This window comes from Lottia gigantea (genome assembly GCF_000327385.1).
Source record: "Lottia gigantea unplaced genomic scaffold LOTGIsca_1, whole genome shotgun sequence".
NCBI classification, from domain to species: Eukaryota; Metazoa; Mollusca; class Gastropoda; family Lottiidae; genus Lottia; species Lottia gigantea.
Genome location: NW_008706746.1, coordinates 1,572,535 through 1,596,366, shown reverse-complemented (window position 1 = coordinate 1,596,366; position 23,832 = coordinate 1,572,535). Strand labels below are relative to the sequence as shown.

Genomic DNA, 23,832 nt, shown 5'->3' with positions numbered 1-23,832 from the left:
TACTACAAGAATCATTACGCTTTAATGGTATAAAACATCAAAATTGTGGTCTAGTTTTTCTGGAATTGATGGAACCAGAGATCTCAAAACATCCTAAATTTGGATTTGCTCTTAACCTATGAGAAATAAGTCTTTACACAAGGGCCCCGAGAAAAAAATAATTGATTCGAGTCTACTAGAAATGTAAGAAAATCGAATAATTTCTTAAAAAATATCACTTACTAGGAATTTTTTTTTGCTATTTCTACATATGGCAGTGTCTCCAGATAAGACGACTCGTATTTTTAGCTTTCAAAAGCGGGCAGGGTCACTGATTGGCACGGCTAAAAAATGGCGTTTCTGAGACAAAGGTACGATTGGTCAAAAAAAAAAATGCAACTCTGTTCCTATATTGCAGATCTATAGCTGGACTTTACAGAAACAAAATTTCTGTAATTCTCTAATGTCGATACAGTCACCTGTTTTGCCATATCTATCTATTCGACTGATTTCTCCATCCAAAATAAACACGGTATCGGTTAACCGTAAAGTAGCTTCGAATTCAGCTTCTTCTGGAAAGAGAACAATATACAATTTCAAATACTGTTTTTGAGAATTTTTACTTGGGAAATATTTCACTGAACGAACACGCGATAAGCTTCTTATTTCGCATACTCCATGCTCCTTTACACTGGAATTTATAATAGAAATTAAGGACGCTATTGCACGTTTAGCTAACGGATCTGTTCGTTCGAGCACAGTTTCTTCCCTTTTACACGTACACCATTGCGGCGATATACCCGCGTCCTCGCAAGCTCTTGCTTCCGGTATATCATCAAACAGACTTATTCCCCTTTGTTCCAAGTTCACATTACGACGAGGTTGTCCAGTAAAATGTACCACATCTTTCAATGTTTCGAAAATATCAAATGCTGTTGTTAATTTTTTGGAATTGTTTAAAAGATTGTAGTAAATTTCTGGATATTTTGATTTAAACCAGCGCGGCAAAACTATATACATCATAGGCATGCGCAATTCATGTTGACCCATCTCATGGAACAATATGGGGCCAAAGCGCATTCCGTGATCCGCGAAGTAAAGTAGAATAGCGTTTTCTAACAAACCATCACGTTTCAGTCGTTTAAAATGATCAAGAAAATCATCATCAACATAACGGGCGCTTTCAACGTAATCATGAGTCATTCTAGACACAAACGAAAAGTCGAAATGAGGTCTATTACGATACGTTTTCAAAAAATCATAGGAGTAATCCAGAACTAGTTTTGTCTCTGAACGATTCCATACACAATCCGAGCCTTTATGCCATGCAGACGGGTCTTGTTCTAAAGCCAAAGAAAATGAGCGCAAATAATGATCTGTGGGTGGCTGATCGAAACCATATTGTAAATAGTGAAATGTTGCACCCCTTGGGGCGTCATTGGCCATTTTTGTAGTGTAACCAGCCCTCGAGAAATTTTTCCATATAAAACCAAACTTATCAAAATATATATGTTTTTCAGTCATTCCTAGCCGATTTTTTTCTTCATCTAAAAACTTTCCAGTGACCATCGGTATCATATTGACGATTGTATTATCTGCGATCTTTGTATAACCTACAAATTCTATTGCGGCCATGTTGTTAACCAGGAACTGTCGACTTTTGGGCATTTGTCTGATATGATTTAATCTTGAAAGTGAATCAACTCCGATCATAATAACGTTCAATATTTCTCTTGGTTTCTTCTCAATTTTATGATTCCTCAGTGACTTTTCCAATTCGGCAACCGTGGTTTTATTATTGGGTGTAAAAGCATGGAAATTTGTATAAAATATTTCAGCGTTTTCGTCATAACAAAGCACTCGGATGAATTCGACGGTCATATTGTGTACGTCACCAGTAAATCTAAATCGTTCATCAGAATAACTAACGTCCCAATCATTGTTTCGTATAATCTCTTGATACTCACAATAGGCAAAGTCTTTTTTCTTCAGAACGATACCCACGTTTACTTTCAAACTTAAACCATCTTGAAAGGTCAGTGGTTCCATAATGTCACAACCCAAATCATAGTTGTACCCGATAAAATCCCACATTGATTCGTGAAATGGGTCGAAACATGGAATAACACACCCTTCAGTCTCAACGATACTTCCACATCCACCCTCATCCAAATCTCCCCACAGCCACCAGAAGATGACAACTGAGGACCAGCAGGTCATTAACACCAGATATACCCGTTTATAGAATTTCATTTTTACAATGGCATTAATTCATCGATGACACACAAGAAAAATATGGAAAATCACTGAGCTTATTTTGTTTTTGGCCCCTAATTTTTAGGTGAAATATGTAAACAATTTTTTGTTGCATTGAATACTTAAATAACATTTTAAACCAATAAGTTATTAGGCTATAGATGTAAATATGATGTAGCTGCCAAGAATCATCAGCCCTAGTCAGGAGCCATTACTAAAAAGATATAAAAAAATGTTTTATGAGCCATTAGGCCTACTAAAAAGATATAAAAAATATTATTATGTTATGTTATAGACACAGTTCTTGCTGAACAAAAATTATCATTTTCCAGAGTATAATCATATCTGAACTACAAAAATCGGGCCCATGGATAGAGGGGGCAGCCCTTCTCCCCATTAGCAAATTTTGTACAGCCTACGAGAGAAATTTACTGTGGTCTTAGTTTTAAACAGAGTTAATCATCATTATGAGCATTCAGTGGTATTTCCTGTTGAGTAATAGAGTTATATTAAGACAGTCATATAAACTATGAATGAGAGAATCGATTGTTAAATACAAACTTTACGTATAATCTATTTATATACTCTTAAATGATAACTGTATACTTACAAGTATCCTGACGAATTCCACATCAAATAATTCGAAGCGAATGTCATGAACCGGAACTCAGCCGTATCTCGGTTATCCAGTCTTTTTTTTTTGGATGAAGGATAATAATTCAAAATATGACAGCAACTTATCTTTTAAGTTAAAACTTTCTCATACATGTCCTAATATTTCATATGCCAGTGAAAGGGAAAACATGGACACAGTGGACTAGATACATGATTTAACTTTTCAATCTAATGAATATAATGATCAACCTCATTAGGGGGTCATGTTTCATAGTTATTTCCCTTTAAACGTAGTCAGATTTATTTTATAATAACAGATGAACAAAACGTTGATTATCTTTTTCATCGTATGTGTGTAGTGAAATAGAGTAATATCCATGGACACACTGAAAATTTGATTATCTGGCCCATCTATCGACCTTGTTGCATTAGTACCCAACATCCATGCAGCAACTTCGTCCTCTTCACATTAATTATGTATATTTTTTAACTGTCTTCGAACTATCGTTGCTGAATCGGATTTTACTGATTATTTTTTATATGAACGAAAATATCCGATTCAAAACTCTGCGGTAAAGGGACAGTATGCAAAATTTTCATTATTAAAGACATACGTGAAAAGATTTCTAAAATATTTTATTAACTTTTATGTATTTGATTTATCAACCTGCATTTGGTTTTAAAGTATTCATCATAACGGAAGGTGATTATTAATATTTAAGCATTTTGATCTAGCCTTGGCCTTATAACAGCTCGAGGTATTTTAGTTGAAACCTTAAGAATAAGTTGGAGACATGTTTTTCTATACTTTGGCGAAAAAGTCCAACCTTTTACTTTATCATTGCCCGACGATTGCAGGAATGGTGGTAGAATTTTCCTCTGTACTGGATTTAGGTATATTTCCTGCTGTAACATCAATTATATGATGATCAGTGTTTATTTCATTCATCAACTCTACGATAATTTGATTTTCACTCTACTACTCAAATTACTCACTCTATCAGATTCATTATTTTAAAACCGTTAAGTTCCGCTATGAAATGCCTAGTTCACACATTCACGGATTTTGGCACCAGATTAGCTACGGATACCACTGCGGAAATTGGCATTTCCGGGGTCATCCAGGAGATTTAGTGAGACCGAGTGATCCATGAGGGTGTGACCTAGGCAAAACTTATAGCCTTACTCTTTTATATAGCTTCGCCACCTTAAGTGACTCTAAATCTGTGTGACTCTAAAATAAGACTATACTTGAATTATCATAATTTGGATTGTAAAAGACATTATACCACTGTTTTTCATGTCTTGTGAAATTTAACTGACTCCAATTGAAATGTAAATCAAGATGGTAGCTGCGTTCAATCGAGTTTACAGTTCATATTCTCGGCGGATGATTATGTGTTTAAATACACATCACTTCAGATTTTCTTTCATTTCACCAAGCTGTCAGTTTATATCACTCAAAGAATATTTTTATTCCACCATTTTCTATTAGATATGTGAGATTAATATCACCTTTGATCTTACCGCCTGTCATAATACTCTTTCTAGATAACTAGGTCATTACATTACAATTAAAAGTTGAAAGATTTCAGATTTACTATGAGGGCATTATGTGAAGTTAGATCTAAAACTCAATTCATTTCATTTTCATGTTTCGTGTCAGGTTCCATACATGGGTCAGCCGTGGGCACAATAATAATAAAAAATAAGCCAAAGAGTTACCAGAGCTTTCAATTTTAGAATAGAAAAAAAAATCGAAATCACTCCACCCAAATATAAATATAGCTTATTCATACAAATAGTCAAAAACAAAACAAATATTTAATTAAATGATTAACTTTTATTCAACAATGGGACCATTCTCTCTTTCATTAATAATAATAATAATGGTAATAATGATAATAATTATAATAATAATAAGTTACAAATGTCACTAAAATAAAACGTTTTAAGTGACTACTTTGTACATGGCCAATCGAAGTATCTAAATTTATGAACAGAACAGAACAGAACACGGTTACAATGCTAGATAAAATATACGGTAATTTACACTCATCAAACTCTGCGATTGAATTGTTTACTCTATGTCTCTTTCAGAGAGTGTACATAGCTAATAATATTTATTTGGTATATTTATTTTAAACTATTCGGAACCCTTAGAGAGCACGGTATAGTTATTTAACAGCTAAATAAGCTAGAGATTAGAAGCGCTAAAAATATAATATAGGCATAATAAGGAGAGAATATATAGAATGAATTCTTGCAGGCGATAACGAAATATGAAATCCCTGTGCATGCTTCAAGTCAGCAATGGAGTTTTATTACTTACTTCATCCTGATCAGCTAAGATAATACTTCTAAAAGACACAACACAACTACTATCTAAAATAAGTGACCGGTTCGTTCTCATTATTTAAATACAACTTAAATTTCGTATTAACTTGAAATTTGCGTAACAACAATCTTGAAACAAAACTGTATTTGATATTTACTATGAGGTGCCATACAACATACAATTTTTTTTGATTGGCGAAAAGAATTTATTTTGTCCGATCAGACTGCCCTCTGATCCCCATAAGATATTTAATTACAGCAGGATCTGATTAACGTACGTATTGTCTAAAACGGACCGGCCACTAGCGACTATAATAAGAATACAAAATGTCTAATATTCAACATGGGAACAATTTAAACTTTAGACAAGAATTAAAATCTATATGTTGTATACTGGTGATGACATGGTAACTGACAAAGACCACGAACGTAAGAAATTTTATTGCTCATCAAAATCTGTTACTGTAGACAATTCTTCATGAATTTTTAACAAAGAATCTGATAAATGTAAATTTAATATTCAGCGTTTTGAGAACATAGGCTGACTTGTTACAGAGTAACATTTCTCTGTTGCGAACACGCGATGAACAGATATCCTATATAATATACGACATTCTGACATCTTTTGTAGAAAATTTATACTGTTCCCATTGGACTAGACCTATTAAGGGGTTTGCAAAACCAGCATTTTATGTAGAAGATCTACATATCAATAACATTCAAATCATAAAGACGATAATCGACTATACATCCTATAGGATATAAACCTCGTAAACACAGGCCTGGAATTAAACAGATATATAAACAGTTCTGTCATAAAATGTACATGTATCTTTTAATCGTACCACACAAATAAAGATTATTCCAGGATACTGTCAACTGGAATTTCATTGGGACTTTTTCACTTTATTTACAAGTTCATATAAAACAACTCGCAATACAAGAGCAAAAAAAAAAAAAGAAAGAAAGGAAGATTTCTTATCCCATAAAGATAGGTACCGGACAACTTGCAATTGTCAAAGCTGCTCGCAAAAAAAAATAGAAGTAAAACAAAATATCTTATTGGAACGGTGACAAATTGTCGATGTTTGTTTACAATATTAGAGGTTTATAGCCTACAGATTTGCTAAAGAAATGAAGATGAAAAGTTGAATTACCCGTCAGTGAATGAAACAGTAATAAGATATCAAAATCGACTCCAAAATTCTATTTTACAGATCATATTTCTAGATATTTTACACAAACAAAATTTTACAGGAAAATTTTCTGATATCTTATGGAAAATTTTCTATTTTATACAGAAAAAGTTTCTAATATTGTACATTTATATATATTGTAAGAGTAACACAAACACATATTCGTATTTACATTTTAAAAATCGTTCAGCAAACCTACATGAAGCCGCATTAAGGAGTCATTTTAAAAACACTGTATATAAAACATTATATTCATATAAAATCGTACATAATATTCAAGCTGTAAATTAACATAATTATTTATTCTGTCTATTTTATTGCATGGGATTAATTCATTTTATTGCCAAAATTCTACGATAACATACATCATGAAGGATAAATTATAAAGCAGTTGTATCAGTTCAGTATTTATAAAACACAAAAAGTTTATCTGCAAGAATTGCAACCTTTTATTTAAAAAGATTTATCGGATATTCAATAAGATTACTACAAAATTACTTTTTACAATTATATCATTATTTTTCAAAAATAATTATCTGAAACCTACGAAAACCTCCTAGTTCCACCTATATATTTTAAATTATTATTCACTTGTGGAATCCAAAATTTGAGTTGTGGAATCCAAAATTTCGACTTTTTTTTTTATTATAGGTAAGCCTTCGTAGAAACCTTTTCAACAACACATCAATGATTCAAAGTATCTATTTTATTGTACTAAATTATAATTATATCATTTGCTTGGTCATATTACTATAAGTCCATATTTTACAACACTAACCCTTGAAAATATTTTTCTACCATGGTACTCACAGACAAATGTGCATTTTGACCGCTCACTCAGAAAATTAAAACTTATCACACATGGTAATTGCAATAAAATCTTTCAATTCTAACCCAGCTGTTCTGACATTGGATCCAAAACAATTATCGACATCTCCTTTCCATTTCCAAAGAAAATTTAATGATTGCCGCGAAAGCTCGTAACATGTACGAGTGTGCAACCAATTAAAGACATTTTTCCACTGACGCTATGACGCTTGATGCAACCATCAAATGAACAGTAAGATTATTTTATCTCCAACGTTTTCACTTGAAACTGACTGCCAGTGTGCTAACGTCTAGAAGCATATCCTTGCCGAGAGGAAAATAAGAAAAAGACATTTAAAACATACTGTCTATATATACATTATTCCTCCATATTGCTCATTATTTTATATTTCAAATTTACACATAATCAGTTTAAAATCAAATTCACAGAAAAATGTTACATAAATAACTTTTCTCGTACAAAGGTTTCATGAAACTGTCAAAACTGTCATTGATATAAATGAGACATTCGAGTAACCACATTACGCACAAAAGTATTGTGAAAAACTACCTAAGGAGTTCCGCAATGTAATTTTCACGTGAGCGTAATATGTAATGTGTGATGACTATCTTAAGAACGATAAGTTCAGCTCATGAGATTCGTGGAAGTCACATTGGCTTTGATAGCTTGACATGAACTTTGAAATAGTCCCTTCATTTTAATTTAGGTTGTTGAATGTGAAGACATCGACTCTCTTTGAGATTTGGTCCAAATAAGATGAATATGAAAACAAAGTGTACGAGAAAAGATTATCTATGTAGAAAACAAAATGATATGTTCAACAACATTACAACATTTACTTTAATGGAATTACTATATTATCACAAATCCTGGGCATATAAGATCAATAGAATGTGTTGTTACTATCAATAGTTACAAAAATTGTATTGCATCTTCTAAAACAATGTTCGCTGAAATAACTCCACTATTCTTCTGCGCATAACTATCTATCTTTCAATCTCTCCAGAATTTCAGCAGACATGGATTTCTTTCAATGGAATCCAATAAAAATATACCGACCATCTTCGTTCCTCATGGACAAAAACCTCGAACTGGACAGGACCGGAAGTCTCAAAGTGCCACGTGCAAAGAAGAGAAAAATTAGACCAATCAAATGAAAGTATGGCTTTATTCAAACTGGTGAATGATGTTGTAATTGTGCTAACTTCCGTTCTAATTTGGCCTTTTCTCTCAAAGCTTGCTCCAGCTGCTTGCTGAGTTCAATCTCAGAAGTCTTCCACATTATTAGAAGTTCTTCTTTTGTGACTGTTTCCATACTGAACGTCCCTGGTACAGCATCATCAACCGAACACAGATGATCTTGGTACGATTGGGTTTTATGAAGTAGATTGCGCACCATGTTATTTGTCTTAGGTAGGAGGGTTGTAGGTTGTGCTGATGGGTTATAATTATGACTTTCATCAGTCAGAGCTTTAAATAAAACACTGGGAGTCTCGAGTCTGTTGTGAGTTATTTCAGAGTCACAAGGCTCGAAACCACCTCCAAATATATGTCCGTTGGGAAGCGTATCAAGGTATCTGGCTCGTGAAGATGTGGGCAAATTGCAATAGTTTAAAGTTTTGTAGGTGACGGCGTTGTTAGGGGTGTTATTCGACGATGAAGAAGAACTCGATGGATTATCTTCACAAAATAACCGTTCTAATGATCTATTAGACAGTGTGCTACTATTATCTGTTCCACGACATTGAGATGCTAAACCTCTCTCAACATCCTCGACCAGCAAAAGTTCTCTCGAATGGGAATTCTCGTCTTCGATTGTCAACTGATCTGTATCGTCCTTGGCAGCCTCAATATCAATTTTAGCACCCAAATCTTTCAATGGGATTTCAATTATGTTAGGCGGAGCGATGTCTTCCCCATCATCCATCAAATTCATTTCTTTCATTTCATGTAGCCTGGAAATAGAAAGAATACAAATTCGAATTTTAAAATCTTTAAAGATATCGTAGAATATGACAATTGTTTCTAACTATAAGAACAGACATTTAACACTTAACCCAACACCACATAGCCTTTTATTCGCGTAGGCTAAACAAGGGAGCTATTTATCTTTGTTTTATGTGGTTTCATACGTAGCTGCCCAAAAGACGCTTTACCCTCGAAAATCACGAGGAAAATATTGAAAATTAGAAACTAATTCTAGAAAAAAAGAAAGGACTTTGTGACCACAGCAGAGTACTTTTCGAAATCAAAAAACGATTTTAACCAAACTAGTGCAAGTCATCTCCAACACTTGTTAGGCTGCTATTGTAAAAAATAGAGACTCCTGTAAGATTGACCTGTCCCCAAGATCATCTGAAATTATTACATGTCCATTCATCCAACATAAACTGCCTTTATGTTTCAAACAAAGGATTGTGTAGTTCACATTTATAAAACAAGCAAAACTGTGACTGTGAATGGTTAACAGTTTCTGCTATTACGCATTGCTAATTTATCTAAAATTACAGCCTTTGCCCATTCTGGAGACTATGATTCATGATAAGGTTTTTCGATTACTGAAATGACAATAGATATATAGGCTTACTAACATCAGGATTTAAGGACCGAATTGATAAGCATGTAGAGAGAAACTGAAGCCTGATTCTGTCTGACCATTAACTCTTTGGATTGCAGATTTAATTAAGCTTGAGGTTCACAAAACCCTTTACCCTCCTGAACTAACATTCCGAACGTTGTCGTTTTTGAAAATTGAATGGAGACAATTCAATTCGATCATCCCTTCCAAAGAGGAGTAACTCTTTGTGAAATATAATTCCAGTCTAATTGTAAGGGTTGTATGACCTCTCTGAAAGATTAGAAATGAGTTCTATAATGCAATGGAGTGATACGGAAAGATAGTGCATCAGGAATAGTGAGAGGGTTGGAGGTGATCACGGGACAAACCTGCCAAATATTATACCACTCGTGTCGTCTTTGCTGTAGAAGGAGAAAATATCATACTTATTATTGACATAGAAAAAGATTTAAGTTTTGTTTTATTTTTGAGATGCCAGACCATTCTCTTTGGCTTTTTTGTCAAGAAACAGTAATTTACAGTCACGTTAGTACACTGAGACTATGGTCTCTTTTAAAGTAGTGAAATCTCCGATTACTCGCCTTTTTTTTAAAAATATGTATATCACAGTTACTGTTTGTGACAAAGTTATAATGAACAAGAATTACTTTCTCTACCGACTTTAATGCAAACACCAAATTTCACTTTACAATATTGATAAACAATAATATATTATTGGCCTTTAAATACGGAGAAGGGACTTTCTATGATTAAAATGCAAATCTGAATGAATAGTTTCGTTTTTTTCTGCAGGTGATTGCAGTTTCATGATCTGACGAAATGTCGTTTTCTGAATGATTTAATATTCAAATGCTCTGTTCAACTAGAGGATTCTTCAACAGCCAGATCTGCAGTTTAATTAGATTTGGTCTTAGTCACAGAAACTTAGTTAGCGAGGCTATATTCTAAGACTGTGAGTTGTGATATACTTAGATAAGACAATGATGAATCCTTACAGCGTTTTCAATCAGAGACTTCTTAATTGAAATATGGACAAATAATTACATATACTTACCATTTGGCCTTCTCAACAATATCATAAAAATTACGATTAATTCGCTTTGTTTTAGCCATATCTGCCAGTTTATTTTTCTGAAAGTATAATATGGCTGATTAATGTTTGAAAGCGAGATACTAAGGTCCAAGTAGCACAATTTTTACACTTTTTATTTACCCAGATATAATGGAAATGCTTACGATTGATCAAAATCATTACACTCATACTTAACGTCAATGGATCATGCCAATGCGTCCTTTAATTCCAAGCAAAAGCCAATCAAATATTGCCGGGAGACGACCATAGGCAGATAAAATGTAAGAATGAAATATTAAATGCAGTCAAGTGTTGTTTATCGTCTAGATTGAAGAGTAAATGACCAGAAGAGATATTAGGCTTGTTAAGGTTGGCGGGTTTTTTAACGTAATAAATCTTTCAGAACGTGTCAGATTGTATGATAGTTTCCTGTTTTAAATCCACTCATCTAAATAGTATATAATATATTATTTTTTTACCATTTTCTAAAATATGGAATATATTATGTTATATGTTGGAAACGTCAGGACAGTAACTACATCAAGGCAAATGTCTCATGGCGAATTTGACAAAAAGAAAATTGAATTTAAAAAGATAATTAAAGTTGAAAATGTGTATATATGATATCTTCTAAACATGTTTATTTGATGTCTACAGTAGATGTGGTTATTGTTTGAAGTCTACAGAGAGCGTTACGATGAAAACTATGACTGACCTTATATTAGCCCTCATAGTAAAAATACTAGTAATGGGACCCGACAGATAGAGATGGATCAGTCTCATATTCTTCCTTCGTGTCCAAGCGAGGAGCGTCACTCTCAGCAATGTCGCAATCTACAGTTTGCTTATGAAAGTGATATTAGCTATTTGTGCATCGTTTGCCCGGTTAAGATCTTGTTTCAGATCGCGCTTCAGATTAATCAAACTTGCTAAGGTTTTATGTCATATCTTAATCGTTCATTTTTAAAGGGGCGGTTTTCAAAATTTTCATTATCAAAAAATGATACCTGAAAATATATCTAACGTATGCTATTTATATCTCTTTCAAACTGAATTTGTTTTAAAAGGATTAATTAAAACGGAGAGTGCTAATTGTTAATTAAAGAGTTTGACCTAGTTTTGGTGTTATAGTTTTATAATGACTCGGTATTTTTTGTTGGAACCTCTAGAATGCATAGGAGACCTATTTCTCTAAAATAAGACGTTTATTTTACTCAATTCTGCAGAGCTGTTTTCTAACAGCTTCCAAAAAGCATAAAACGTAAACTTTGTAAATAGTTTCGGCGTTAATAAAAAAGTATCGACTGGAAGTTTTAGATACCTTTAGGGACACTTTTCTCTAGATTTTGTTGTAAGGCAAAACATATTTTGACCTACAAGAAAAGCGGAATGCCCCTTTAACATGAAAGGGATGCCAGTTTTAACAAATTGGCAGTGTATTGTTATGATTATAAAATAATTTCATTAACTTATTCTTCTCATTGTGCCGTTAGGGAAAACACAATGTAGTAGGCATCTGTATGTATTTTTCCAGGGCAGCATCAATGGCTTGACGAATCTGACCTATATATAAGAGCGTTTGTGCCTTTCAACGTTTTCTCCCGAGCCAAGCTGAGATAACGCTAAAATTGTCAGTGTGGATTGTTTACTTCTACTGTCAGTGGGACAACGTTTTATGTTATTCTTCAATCATCTCATAAGCCGCAGTATTTGAAAGTAGATAAGAAGTTTGTTACTGATTGATCGATCAAGAATCAAACGGTGTAACCACAAATTCAATCAAACATATTCAATAAAAAAAACGGAATCAATGAGTAAGGAAAAACATCACAGTCATCTTAAACCGTCTAAAACTTCTTAAGAACAATCTTGGCACATTACACACACGAACCAAATCAACTTGGATACATTTTCTATCAATTCAAATAGTTTTATGGATTTGATTAAATTTTTTATTCCATAGTATCAAATGAAAACTTGACTTTCCTTTCATGGCTTCCGAGCCGTATTTTTTCAATAAGTGCAGATATAAAATAGTTTCGTTTCGTTTTGGCTGTCTGAGCAAATATTCTCAAGGACGAAACCGTCTACTTGAACATCATTGATCGTATTTGAGGATGGACAGTATCAGGAAAAATTTGGCACATTCAATGAACAAAACAGGTTTCGAAAAATCTTGAAATGTTCAATTTAAGGGAAGATTGGTTAATAAGCAGATAATCAAGCATCGTGTAGCAGCCTTCCGATACTGGTTGTACATGTAGGACTAAATAGATATACTATCGAGCCTTAATCCAAAATGAGGAAACTGTTGAAGCTTCATAGTAGCAAGCATCTCATGGAGTATCTGGATGATCTCCTGAATCTCAGCTCATTCTACAGAACAGTAAGACATAATATTTAAATCATACTTACTCTTATTGTACTTTTCTGAAAGAGTCTGGCAAATTCTCTATTTTTGACCATCCCCATCAGCTCCTTAGCAGATTCGTGGGCGGAAAGTAGTTCGGCACTCGTGATTGACCTGTGAAGTCTCTGAAATTACATTTAGATATGCATGTGAGTTTTTCATGAATAATTTCATTGAATATTCAAGGACTGACAATGAAAGCAAGGGCATTGCTATCAAGGTACTGGTTTTAATGCAATAGTCACATGTACCAATGGTAAGGTCAATTCATTAATCAGTCCACATGCCTAATGACTGTCCAACAGTCATAGATAATATTTATAGGTAAGCATATAATAATCTATTCTGGAAGAATGTTACCATTGTCTATGTTTGGAATGGACATTGTGATCAGAAAAAAAAACAAGTGAACCAACCTGACTAAAAAACATAACATGGGAACTTTTCCAAATACTGTCCCCAGGCTTCTGTCTATAAAATGGTACCATCCATTTAAAAACACCATGTTCTATAAATAGTACTATAATACCAATAATAATACCAACACACATCATAACGAATAATCCCGCGTGATGTGAGACTTCAAGTTGAGATTCTTCTTGACTGATTCTCTGTTTATAACATTGAGCATCAGCAAAATGAACATCTATTAAATCTTCAATCTGACTGTTTTGATGATATTCCGATATTTTTCTAGAAAGCGCCACCTAAAATACATCAATACAATAAAATTAATTTACGAACTCGGTATCCGGTTAACCGGATATATTGTCAATTCAGAACCAGGTTCGTCCATCGACAGTTCATCTATCAGAGGCTAGCTAAGAGTCAGCAAAATTTGCAATATCAGAATCCCATCCCTTTCTTACATAGGAAACGCAAAACATTGTCAACCGCTTACCTTTAATGGTGAACCCTTTGGAAGCCCAAAACCATACCGGTCATCACCAAATATTTTGAGTAAAAGTTTGAGCTCACATCGTGGAGCGAGGTGAGCTCTTGCATAGTCCAAAATAGGGTAATCCCCTAAATAAGCTTCAAGTTTACCCTCACTGAAAAAGGAGCAGAAAGGTATTATGATGAGATTGAAAAGCACAATAATGTTATGTAAACTATGTTAAAGCATGAGCATAACGACTTAAAATTCTGCCGAAAGTTCCTAAAACGGTTTCGCAGAAGCAATTAAAAAAAGGAGTGAGCAGGCAGGTATTTTCAGACGTTTCATAACATTCCAAACCTAAATGATAATTTCATTTTCAAATATGACCTTTCGGACATTTTAACACACCAGTCAGTGTGTTGTCACTCATCAAAGTCATTTTATATTGATCACTGAATTCAGATAATATCATTGAAAATTGATTTTAAATTGTGTAGGCTCTAAATGTACAGCCGACGTGATTTGTTGTATACCAAACAAATAATTCGTCGTTTCGGTTTATATACGGTAATGACTTTAATTTCGTTTCGCTGCAAACCATGTCTCTAAAATGGAAATAAAATTTGTACGATTCCCTCATGACTGACGGGCAATTTGTTTTCTCTGTTATCCAGTAATAAAAGTAGTTTACTAACTTAGGCTTGATAATCGTGTCAACTAGAAAATTACTGAGCAGAATAAGATTGGTTTAAAGTCAGTAGTATTGATTAAAGTGTTGAATACGACATTTACAATTTTAGATATCCGTCAAATTATTAAAGGTGAAAAGCCATATCATTCTGTAACTACCATAAATTCTGTAAACTATATTTAATGCGTAGTCTAGTATGCATTCATTCCAAATTTCGGCAAATATGGACAATGAATTCTGAATGAATCACAAAAGCTAAATTATGAACTACTAAAACACGTATACCATTCCATTAGCGAAATTCAGATTTATAATTAAAAAAAAGAGATTCGAGGGGTCGCCTTTAAATAGGATCAACGACTTTGTGTCGACAGAACAAAAACGCCATCAGCATGTTCAACTTTAAAGAAAATGGTGGAGAAAAAAATCATTGAATTTCTGGTATAGAAACATAAATTTGATTATAGCCTTTTACTTGCCTTTTTATTCCGCAAAATAAGACATTTCTCTTTTAAATGGTTTCTTTGATTACACGGAGAAATGGCAACTATCCATTTTAGAATTGATTGGGAAGGACTGAGTTGGAAATAAATATCGGATGTTTTCACGGTTCTGTCTGTACGGTCTGAGAACGCTTAAAGAAATGGGTAACCTGACCAATTGAAGCAGGTATTTAATGTGATCAAGATAATGAAAAATAATTTCAAATTTAACTCTTCCTTGAAGAACGCCACCATGATAAGTACATATTCACGCTTTTTAGTTGCATCATCCAATAAATACTTAATAACATAACAAATAGTCAATTTTTTTCAGTTAAAAGCAAACAAACATTGAAAATCTGATTTGATTTTTCCAAATATAAAGTTCATTTAACTTGACCAGCCAATTCTAATTTGACCGGCCAGTTAAAATTGACCGTTCTGTTTTATATCTCCAAATTCAATTCTCTCTTCTTCATTTAGCAAACTATTGATCTTTTCAAATGTATTGAATTCTAAATTATCAGTTTGAAACACAAATCAACGGTTTCAAAAACCCAGTGAAACGATCTCACTTACTAAAAACTATTGTACCGCGAATTAAAGAATTAATATTAATCAATGTGATTGGTGGATCAGAAACTTATAATATGTTATTTTACTCGATATGATTGGTTAGAAATGTTGAATCATTACCATTGCGTACCAGATGTATTAAAGGAAAATATATCAATTTTAGATGTATCTCTACGTAATTAACAACTCCCTTGAGTACAATCGTGGTTAAGTTCAAGGGTTGTCGGCACAATTTACCCAGATTTGTAATATAATATTCAGAACAATTCAACTTACATTAGCATTTTAATGGCGGTATCTGTATTAGGTACAGGTGTTGTCGTTGAGTAAAGTTTGCTTGACCTCTTTTTTAGAACTCCTCCAACGGCACTTCCGGGTAGCAAACCAATCTCTGTTCCTAGTAACTTAAAAAGATAATTCACATGAGTATTGTTGGTTGTCTGTGTGTGGTCGGGTTGAAAGGGTGTATCTTGTGATATTGGTCATACTCGATCAGATATTATGTCTTTCTCTGATAAAAATAAATTCATAGGAAAACAGTTGTAGACTATGAGTGTGTGACATCTAATTCACCATGTTCTCTTACGTCCGCACTAAAACTGCTTAAAATAAAAAAGGTTGTTAAATAATCTGGAAAGTGACTTATGATTTAAGATTTGGATAGGAACATGTCGATTCCTTCTGCCTTCTAATAGGCCCTTACAATACCCAAACAATATTGGGGCAACATCTTAGTCCGAACAATTATATAGTCAGTAATTACAATCAAACAATTCTACTGGTCAAATATCTGTCACTTTATAGAACTATTTGATTAAGCCGGATGTATATCTAGTTATACTTCGGTCAAGCATGTAATGAGGTTCAGTGTAGGAGACGAAATAAGAATCAAAACAAATCTAGTTTATTTAATTAAGTAATTGGAACTATGTCACGTGGAATGCAGACTGTCTGTATCTGGCAAAATCAACGTTTGAACACGGATTGTATTCACTGCAATTTTGGTTTTCCTTAAACCAGATTCAATTAATAGCTTCTATAGAAAAGTAGTAGGCTACGTATTGAACGCGCTATCTGGCACGGCCATAGTACGGTTTTAAGACCTTGAACTAAAATTATGTCAAACTTATATGTTTTATATTTCAAATTCGAGCCACCAAGTGTTTTCGATCAGACTCATGATTTTTCTGAGGCCACATATAAACGATTGATACTTTTGAAATGGGAAAAATATCACTTTAATTCTAAGGGCGATTCTGAAACGCTTCCACTGGGTTGACTCTCATCTTGATAGGCCTACATTTTAGTGGACAATTTAACCATTATCGTAGACATCGTGATTTTGCATGGCTTCAATGTGATTATTAGAAGACATATTCATGTATCTATTTCATTTCAACATGTCATGTTGTGGTTTTAACCTTCGTTAAGTTTTCTCTAAGTACAAACAGATAAAGACATGCTGTGTTACCACATACAACCGGAAGTGATCTAATAACAACCTTGTTATGACGCTCTTATCACATCACTAACACCATTTTAACATAAACATTCTTTTTACCGCGTGCCTTTCTTCTTATTCATATTCTCCACAATTCTACTACCGTCTCAACTCCTTGTCTCTTGTATTAGTAACCATAGCGACGTAATGGCGGCATTATGGCTTCCTTATCATTGACGACTTCATAATGGTGTTTCCACTTCTGCTTTTCATTTCGTGGTGGTAATCAGATTTGGAGGTTTTTATCTACATCAAGTTGGATTAAAGAAAGTTTAGAGTTGACGAGTTGTCGGGTTGGTTCGTGCTTCAAATCTTGTCCATCTTAGAAATCAAATTAGCCTTGATCACGTACAGACGTAAACCGCCGCCATATTGAAATAAATTTTATTCATCAATCATTGTTATCGTATCATTTTTTCGAATGTGACCTTGATATGTAGGAACTGAAAAGCGTGGGAGACGTAGGCCTACTTAGTTTACATTGCCATTGAATGTTGTAGAAAGACGCTGGACGACAAAATAGTTCAGTAACTTATAACGGGTTACATACATCAGATTTGGACCAGAAGCATGGAAACTACATATCGAATAGCCTATATAACATAATTCTACAGAAGTTGTCCTGGTATTTCCATTTAGGCGAAAAGGAGTTTCTTGATGTTAAAATATTGCGGTCCTAATGTAGTTGTTTAATCGGCCATGTCCTTATTTTATTACCTGATTACCTATCTAGGCATGACCTGCTCAAATAGAGTGCCGAATTTTATTATTAATAGTAAAAATTGCATAAGCACAGCTTTCCTCGCTATCATTTTAATCCCTGATAATATTGCTGCATTCTGAAGGACTTTGGACCAGTTACTTAGCAACGTGATAAAATTCCATTTAGTCCATAAACCAGAGTCGGTTTTATGACATTTTCTATTAAACACTATTACTTTAATTTAGTAAATGATTAATTAAGTAGCTTTGACCTACAAATTTAGTCTTGGCTCTGGGGATTCTCAGAAATCGATTATATGAGATACGTTATTTTGAAATGGATATTAATAATATTTTAAGCAGATTACGCGCAGCTTTTATATCAATTCCGCAGTAAATTCCCAAGAACTGATAAAGTCATTCTTGAAGAATTGTAAAGCTGAATTTATATGTTAAGTTACCAAACGGGTAATTCTGGATTTTTTTTATTTAGCAGCAACACGTGAAATATTATTGGTCCTTACTCCTAACCATTCACCGGGTGACTATGGGGCATCTCCTATAAATCACAGGCAGCTAATGTTCGCTTTCTTAATAAATTTGAAATTTGAAAAAATATACATCATATATATATTCCTTAAATCCCCTTTCATGGGTTTGTTTATTGGCCACTTGATCCAATTGAAATACTGTATAGATGAATTGGCTGTCCTTGCAAAAGCTTCATAGGCTTAAAGATTTTTCATTATAAAAATGAAAATGCTAATACTTATATGAATAGAAAGTAAAGGTGTTCTAATGACTTGGAAAAATACCAGTTTGTCTCACATGTTGATCATTAATTCACAATTCGCTAAATAAGAAGAAAATTACCAGCAGAATTTTAATGAGTGACCGATCAAGAAAGGTCAAAAAGTCTTTTTTTTTTGTTTATCCAGACTGTACATACTTGGACATTTATGATTGGTTAAAACTCTTAATTATATGCAATAAGAACATAATGATATGATTAAGAATACATGATTATTTAGTTTGCTTAATTTGACACCATTCCGATTGTAACATTTAATGACTCTTCATTCATGAAACTGATAAAAATTTATTTCTCTCATCAAGAGAATGGTGTAAAATAGATATCGACATCCGACGCAGAAGAAATATAGATATTATTCTCCATAACGTGGTATTGGAGTCCTCAACGACAAAATGTCATGATTGACTACATAGATCAAATGGACGTTTTAAATATTAACTGCTTTGGTTTGCAATCAAATGCTTTCTGTAAATAATATTTTCAAATTTTCAGAAATGAATTGAGTAGAAAATGTCATATTTATGTCCACGTTCTGCTTTGATTTGTATATGTAAGTTTACGGGATGTCGGTACACAATGAGTCAGACACAAAATGATGTATCTGGAAATAATAAATGATTTATTATAAATGGTCTAGTCAGGGTGGACTGTATTAACCCTTAAACCGCCAACAGTCCACATCGAGGTGGTTAATATCTCTTTTATACTCCTGATTTATTTCATCACATTTATATTCTCATTTTTCAATCGATTGATTGACCTAGTTTTGGAAATTATAGTTCAAGATTCAATATTAATAAATCTGAATTATGTTAAAGTAGGGTCGCTTGCAACCATGTAATCCACTGTATCATTTAGATATCACTCCTTTATTAATAAGTCTAGGGCAATCCAAAAGAGGTTTACCTTTAAAATGCAATCAAGAATTAAATGTTTTTAATAAATATTGTAGCCTGGTAATTATTGTGTGGACATCATCTGGTAGAGCAACTTATAGTCAGTATTTGCACGAGATTATTTGGGAGGTTTTCGTCAAAAATAGTAGCATATATATGGTACTGGGCACGTTTACTGAAATATTAGAATTCTCAAAATGTTTCTGTACATAGAGTTAAAGAGTATCGTCAAGGTCATAGAAAAGTTTCATAATAGTTGTAGTTATAGTTGCAATGACGTCACCTGTCACCCCTATCAATCTATTATCAATTTGCTTCGATGTACCAATTCACTGCAATCTTCATAGACTATTAGTTTAGTTATTTGATACCTTTGGCTTACTTGGACTGTAATGGTAATTTCCCAAAGGGGTTTGTATTCTACAATGCCTTTTTCTGTTTTTGACAGACATTTGAAAAGTAGGTCAAGTGCTACTGGAAACATTCACTCTAAATGTCAGAAATGTGAAATGATGTCGTGTTCGGGTTTAATGCCAAATGACAGTTTTCCACCAATGTTAGGTTTTGCTTTCCTTCTGAGCTTAATGTAACCAAATGTTGACAAATCAATTAAGAATTCTTTGGGTTTGCAACCAGTATCATTTTTAATCAGGTAAAAAAATCCATCATACGCTCCCCTGTCAAATCATACTATTCAGAAAACGATCACGACATATTTCTGTCACCCAATGAAAACCTTTTATGTGGATTAATATAATGTGTAATTATTGTGAAATAATCATATATAAATCATTATTGTAGTCCATGAAACCTGAAAGGTAAATTTGTACTTGATCTCGAAAGAATATGTGAATCCAGTATTGTCACAGGCACCAGATTATGGTAAAAAAAAATTCTCTTATAGTATCTCTTATAATATAAAGGTACGCAGGACGCCATTTTGTTCTGGACGTCATATTCTTACTCGGGCGATATTTCTTGGTTTGGATTGGAATAATGTTTAAAGATGATATATTCAAGGTCACCATAACCGTGGAGAATTTAATTGGGTTGGGGGTGGGTATGGTCGGTATGTTTTAATATGTACTTACCCTTGCATCATATATATCTGTATAATCTATCCCGGCATGCTTCCCGGCTATAAAGGCGGCTAAATTTGCAGTGTAACTAGCTATAATAAAAATGGACGAACAAGCCCAAAAGTTTTGCATCACTTTACTTGGCCACGCCTTTGGCGACTTCGTTTTAACAGTGTGACCAAATAATACAGAATATACCATATTTAGTCCTGAGGCTAAGGTATAGTTTGATTTTCGTTTTCTACCCCATGGATTTAATCCGAATGGACTGTTCCACTCTAATAATGCCATTGCTATTGCAGCTAAAGTTGCACTCACAAAAATGGCGAACCACACTTGCGTTGCGAAAGGTTCTAAAAATGCCTGCATGTTAGTTTCCCGTGTTTTCTCCGAATATAAAATTGAAAATCCGGAAAAGAAATATGGATCCGTAAAATCTATCACTTCCGACCTCACACGAGTGATACTGAAAGCACCGACTGCGAAGTGAGCTGTACCGTCAATTAGGTCCCGCACCATACCGTTCCACTCTCCATTCACCTTGCGACCATACGTTTCATCTTGTACGATGTATAACGTGAAATCAAAATCTAAATCACTCGCTAGTTTATTTAATAAATCTATTGTTAAGCCCCTACAGCAGTGTATTTCGTAAGTTTTATTTTCACGATATATTTGTTGTTCGTAGTCCCTTATGGCTGAGATTGTCTTCATTTTATCTTTTGTAAATAATTTTAAACAAGTCGTATCTGTTATGCAACGTTGGTAGTCTTTATGTGGTGCCTCTTGCATCACAAATGGTTGTACAGGGTTTGTGACCACACGGTAACGTTTACGTCCCTGTGTTTTGGAATCCGGAGATGGTGCATCACCAGGCCAAATTATTCCGAATGGTCTGACGTCATCACCTTGAATGCACCCGATATCACGCCACACATTTTCACGCCCGTCAAACACTAAATTCCGAACTTTATATGAGGAAATATTAAGATATCCGCCAACATCAAACTTTAGATATCCGGTTAATCCGTATATTGAGGTATCCATCAGTGCTCTGAAATTGAAAAAAAAAATACAGTAAAATTGTTTAATGATCATTTGTGCAAACATCCATCGAGAAAGTATTGCGATACGAATTTTCAGACCGATACGAGATTAAAATCTAAATTCTTATATATTACATGATTGGTGCTTTTTGTTCTTGTTAAAAGTACTTTGCCGCTATAGACCTAAATTATGCTGATCGATAATTCAGAGTGATCATTCAATAGTTTGTACTGTCAATTACAGTAGGAAATATGCATCATTTTATGATGGAATTTGAAATACTCTATGAAGGTTGTTTTGAGCAATTGTACTTCTGCCTTCTGTATTGGGCATGTTATTCTGGGAATGTTTTGTTGTGTAAGTTACGAAGAAATTTGTCTTTATATAATGTTATATGTGCAAAATAATAAGGTATATGGTACAGTAATGTTTCTATAAATAAGTGAGGGGCTACGCAGAAACGCCAGTGAGATGGTATTCGTATTATCAGCGCTTAGTAAAAATTGTGAGCTATTGATATCCATGATATAGCTATCCATCGCGAAATCGTTAACAAATTGTTTTAGCGCTTGCGATCTTTCCATGACTTATGATAGTGAAAAATGTGCGACTGTGAATTTGGCTGTTGAAGTAGGTAATAATCATTAGCCTTTATTAATGTATAATGGTTATTTGTACGAGACTTTTATTTGTAACGATTTTTAATTCACAGGGGAAAGTCTGTTAGTTATGTTTTATTTTTACTATTAATTGGGTATATAGATCTACACTAGTCTACTGTCGACAAACACGCAACTCATTGACACGGGATCTGGTTCTTAAGCCGTCTGCAAAATTCATTATTAAAGGAACACAAGTATACATTATTGACCTGTCGCTTCAGTGGATTGGTTCAATATTCAAATTTTAACTCCCATTTTCGAGCTAGTTATTTTGATGACCGATATTAAAATAATTATGGCTCTATTGATCAATTAGTATGCATATAGAACAACAAATAGCAATGGTAAATGCACGAAGTAAACGAAGACTGCAATTATTTATTTAAAGAATTGATTGAATTTAGTTCTTAACCATGGTAACCTTTGAATTAGGAGTTTAAAACAAACACCGACTTCTTTCAGAAAATTTTCAAAACAAAATATTCAAAATCGATAGGGCTGTCAAGCGATACTAAAATGTGCTCAAAGATACATGTTTCATGATGTTAGAACGGAAAAGATCAGGAAAGTTTTTTGTCGGTGATAACATGTCACGTAGCTTGATGCATTGGATGAAGACGATTGTGATCGTGAAGATATTTCGAGAGAGAGATATTTCGAGATCGAGAGAGAGAGAGAGAGAGAAAGAGAGAGAGAGAGGGGGATAAATAATACCTAAAAAAAACGGCTCACAGTTTTGTGATTATAAAATAAGGATGGTGTACCATACACAAAATTCTAGACGAAACATTTCTCCAATGGAGAGCCAATGGTAGGGGCGAGAACCAAACAGTGAAAGGACCTTTTTAGTGGTTTAACAAGACATAGACTCATTAGCGCTTTGAAAATAATTAACCTACTAGTCTTTACTGGCCTCCAATATAAACAGTGAATGAATGATTGCAACATTATCGATTTGCGCCTGGTTGTTGCCTGATAAAATCTCAATTTTATAAAATAAAATAATTTATTTATGACAAGGAAGCTGATATTTTTACTGATATGATGTTTTAATCATACAGATTGGAATTATTGGAATATTGTAGGTGGAAATACGACGGAGGTGCCAAATGACTAATCAATGACATTTTTTAATATAAGATAACTTGCAAGGCAAGGTAATATACGCCCATTGGCAACTTTGATTTTAAATAAAAATATTTGATAGTATACAGAAACAATTACCAGTTT

At 33.6% G+C, this 23,832-nt stretch overlaps 3 protein-coding genes across 3 annotated transcripts; all 3 read right to left on the bottom strand.

Moving 5' to 3' along the window:
- Window positions 1-414: 414 nt before the first annotated feature.
- LOTGIDRAFT_180911 (hypothetical protein) lies at window positions 415-2,888 on the bottom strand (the record flags this gene model as incomplete). The annotated part of the gene is made up of 2 exons (XM_009045453.1): window positions 2,846-2,888; window positions 415-2,449 (listed from the first exon to the last, which is right to left on the bottom strand). A coding segment is annotated over exon 2 (1,818 nt), but the record flags the coding sequence as incomplete, so codon positions are not given.
- A 5,495-nt stretch (window positions 2,889-8,383) lies between these two features.
- On the bottom strand, window positions 8,384-10,903 carry LOTGIDRAFT_151956 (hypothetical protein; the record flags this gene model as incomplete). The annotated part of the gene is made up of 3 exons (XM_009045452.1): window positions 8,384-9,167; window positions 10,159-10,191; window positions 10,845-10,903. The coding sequence occupies 3 exons, from the start codon at window positions 10,901-10,903 to the stop codon at window positions 8,384-8,386; spliced, it is 876 nt and encodes a 291-aa protein (XP_009043700.1).
- Window positions 10,904-20,911: 10,008 nt separating this feature from the next.
- LOTGIDRAFT_66046 (hypothetical protein) lies at window positions 20,912-21,757 on the bottom strand (the record flags this gene model as incomplete). Its single annotated transcript, XM_009045451.1, has 1 exon — window positions 20,912-21,757. A coding segment is annotated over one exon (846 nt), but the record flags the coding sequence as incomplete, so codon positions are not given.
- Window positions 21,758-23,832: the final 2,075 nt, after the last annotated feature.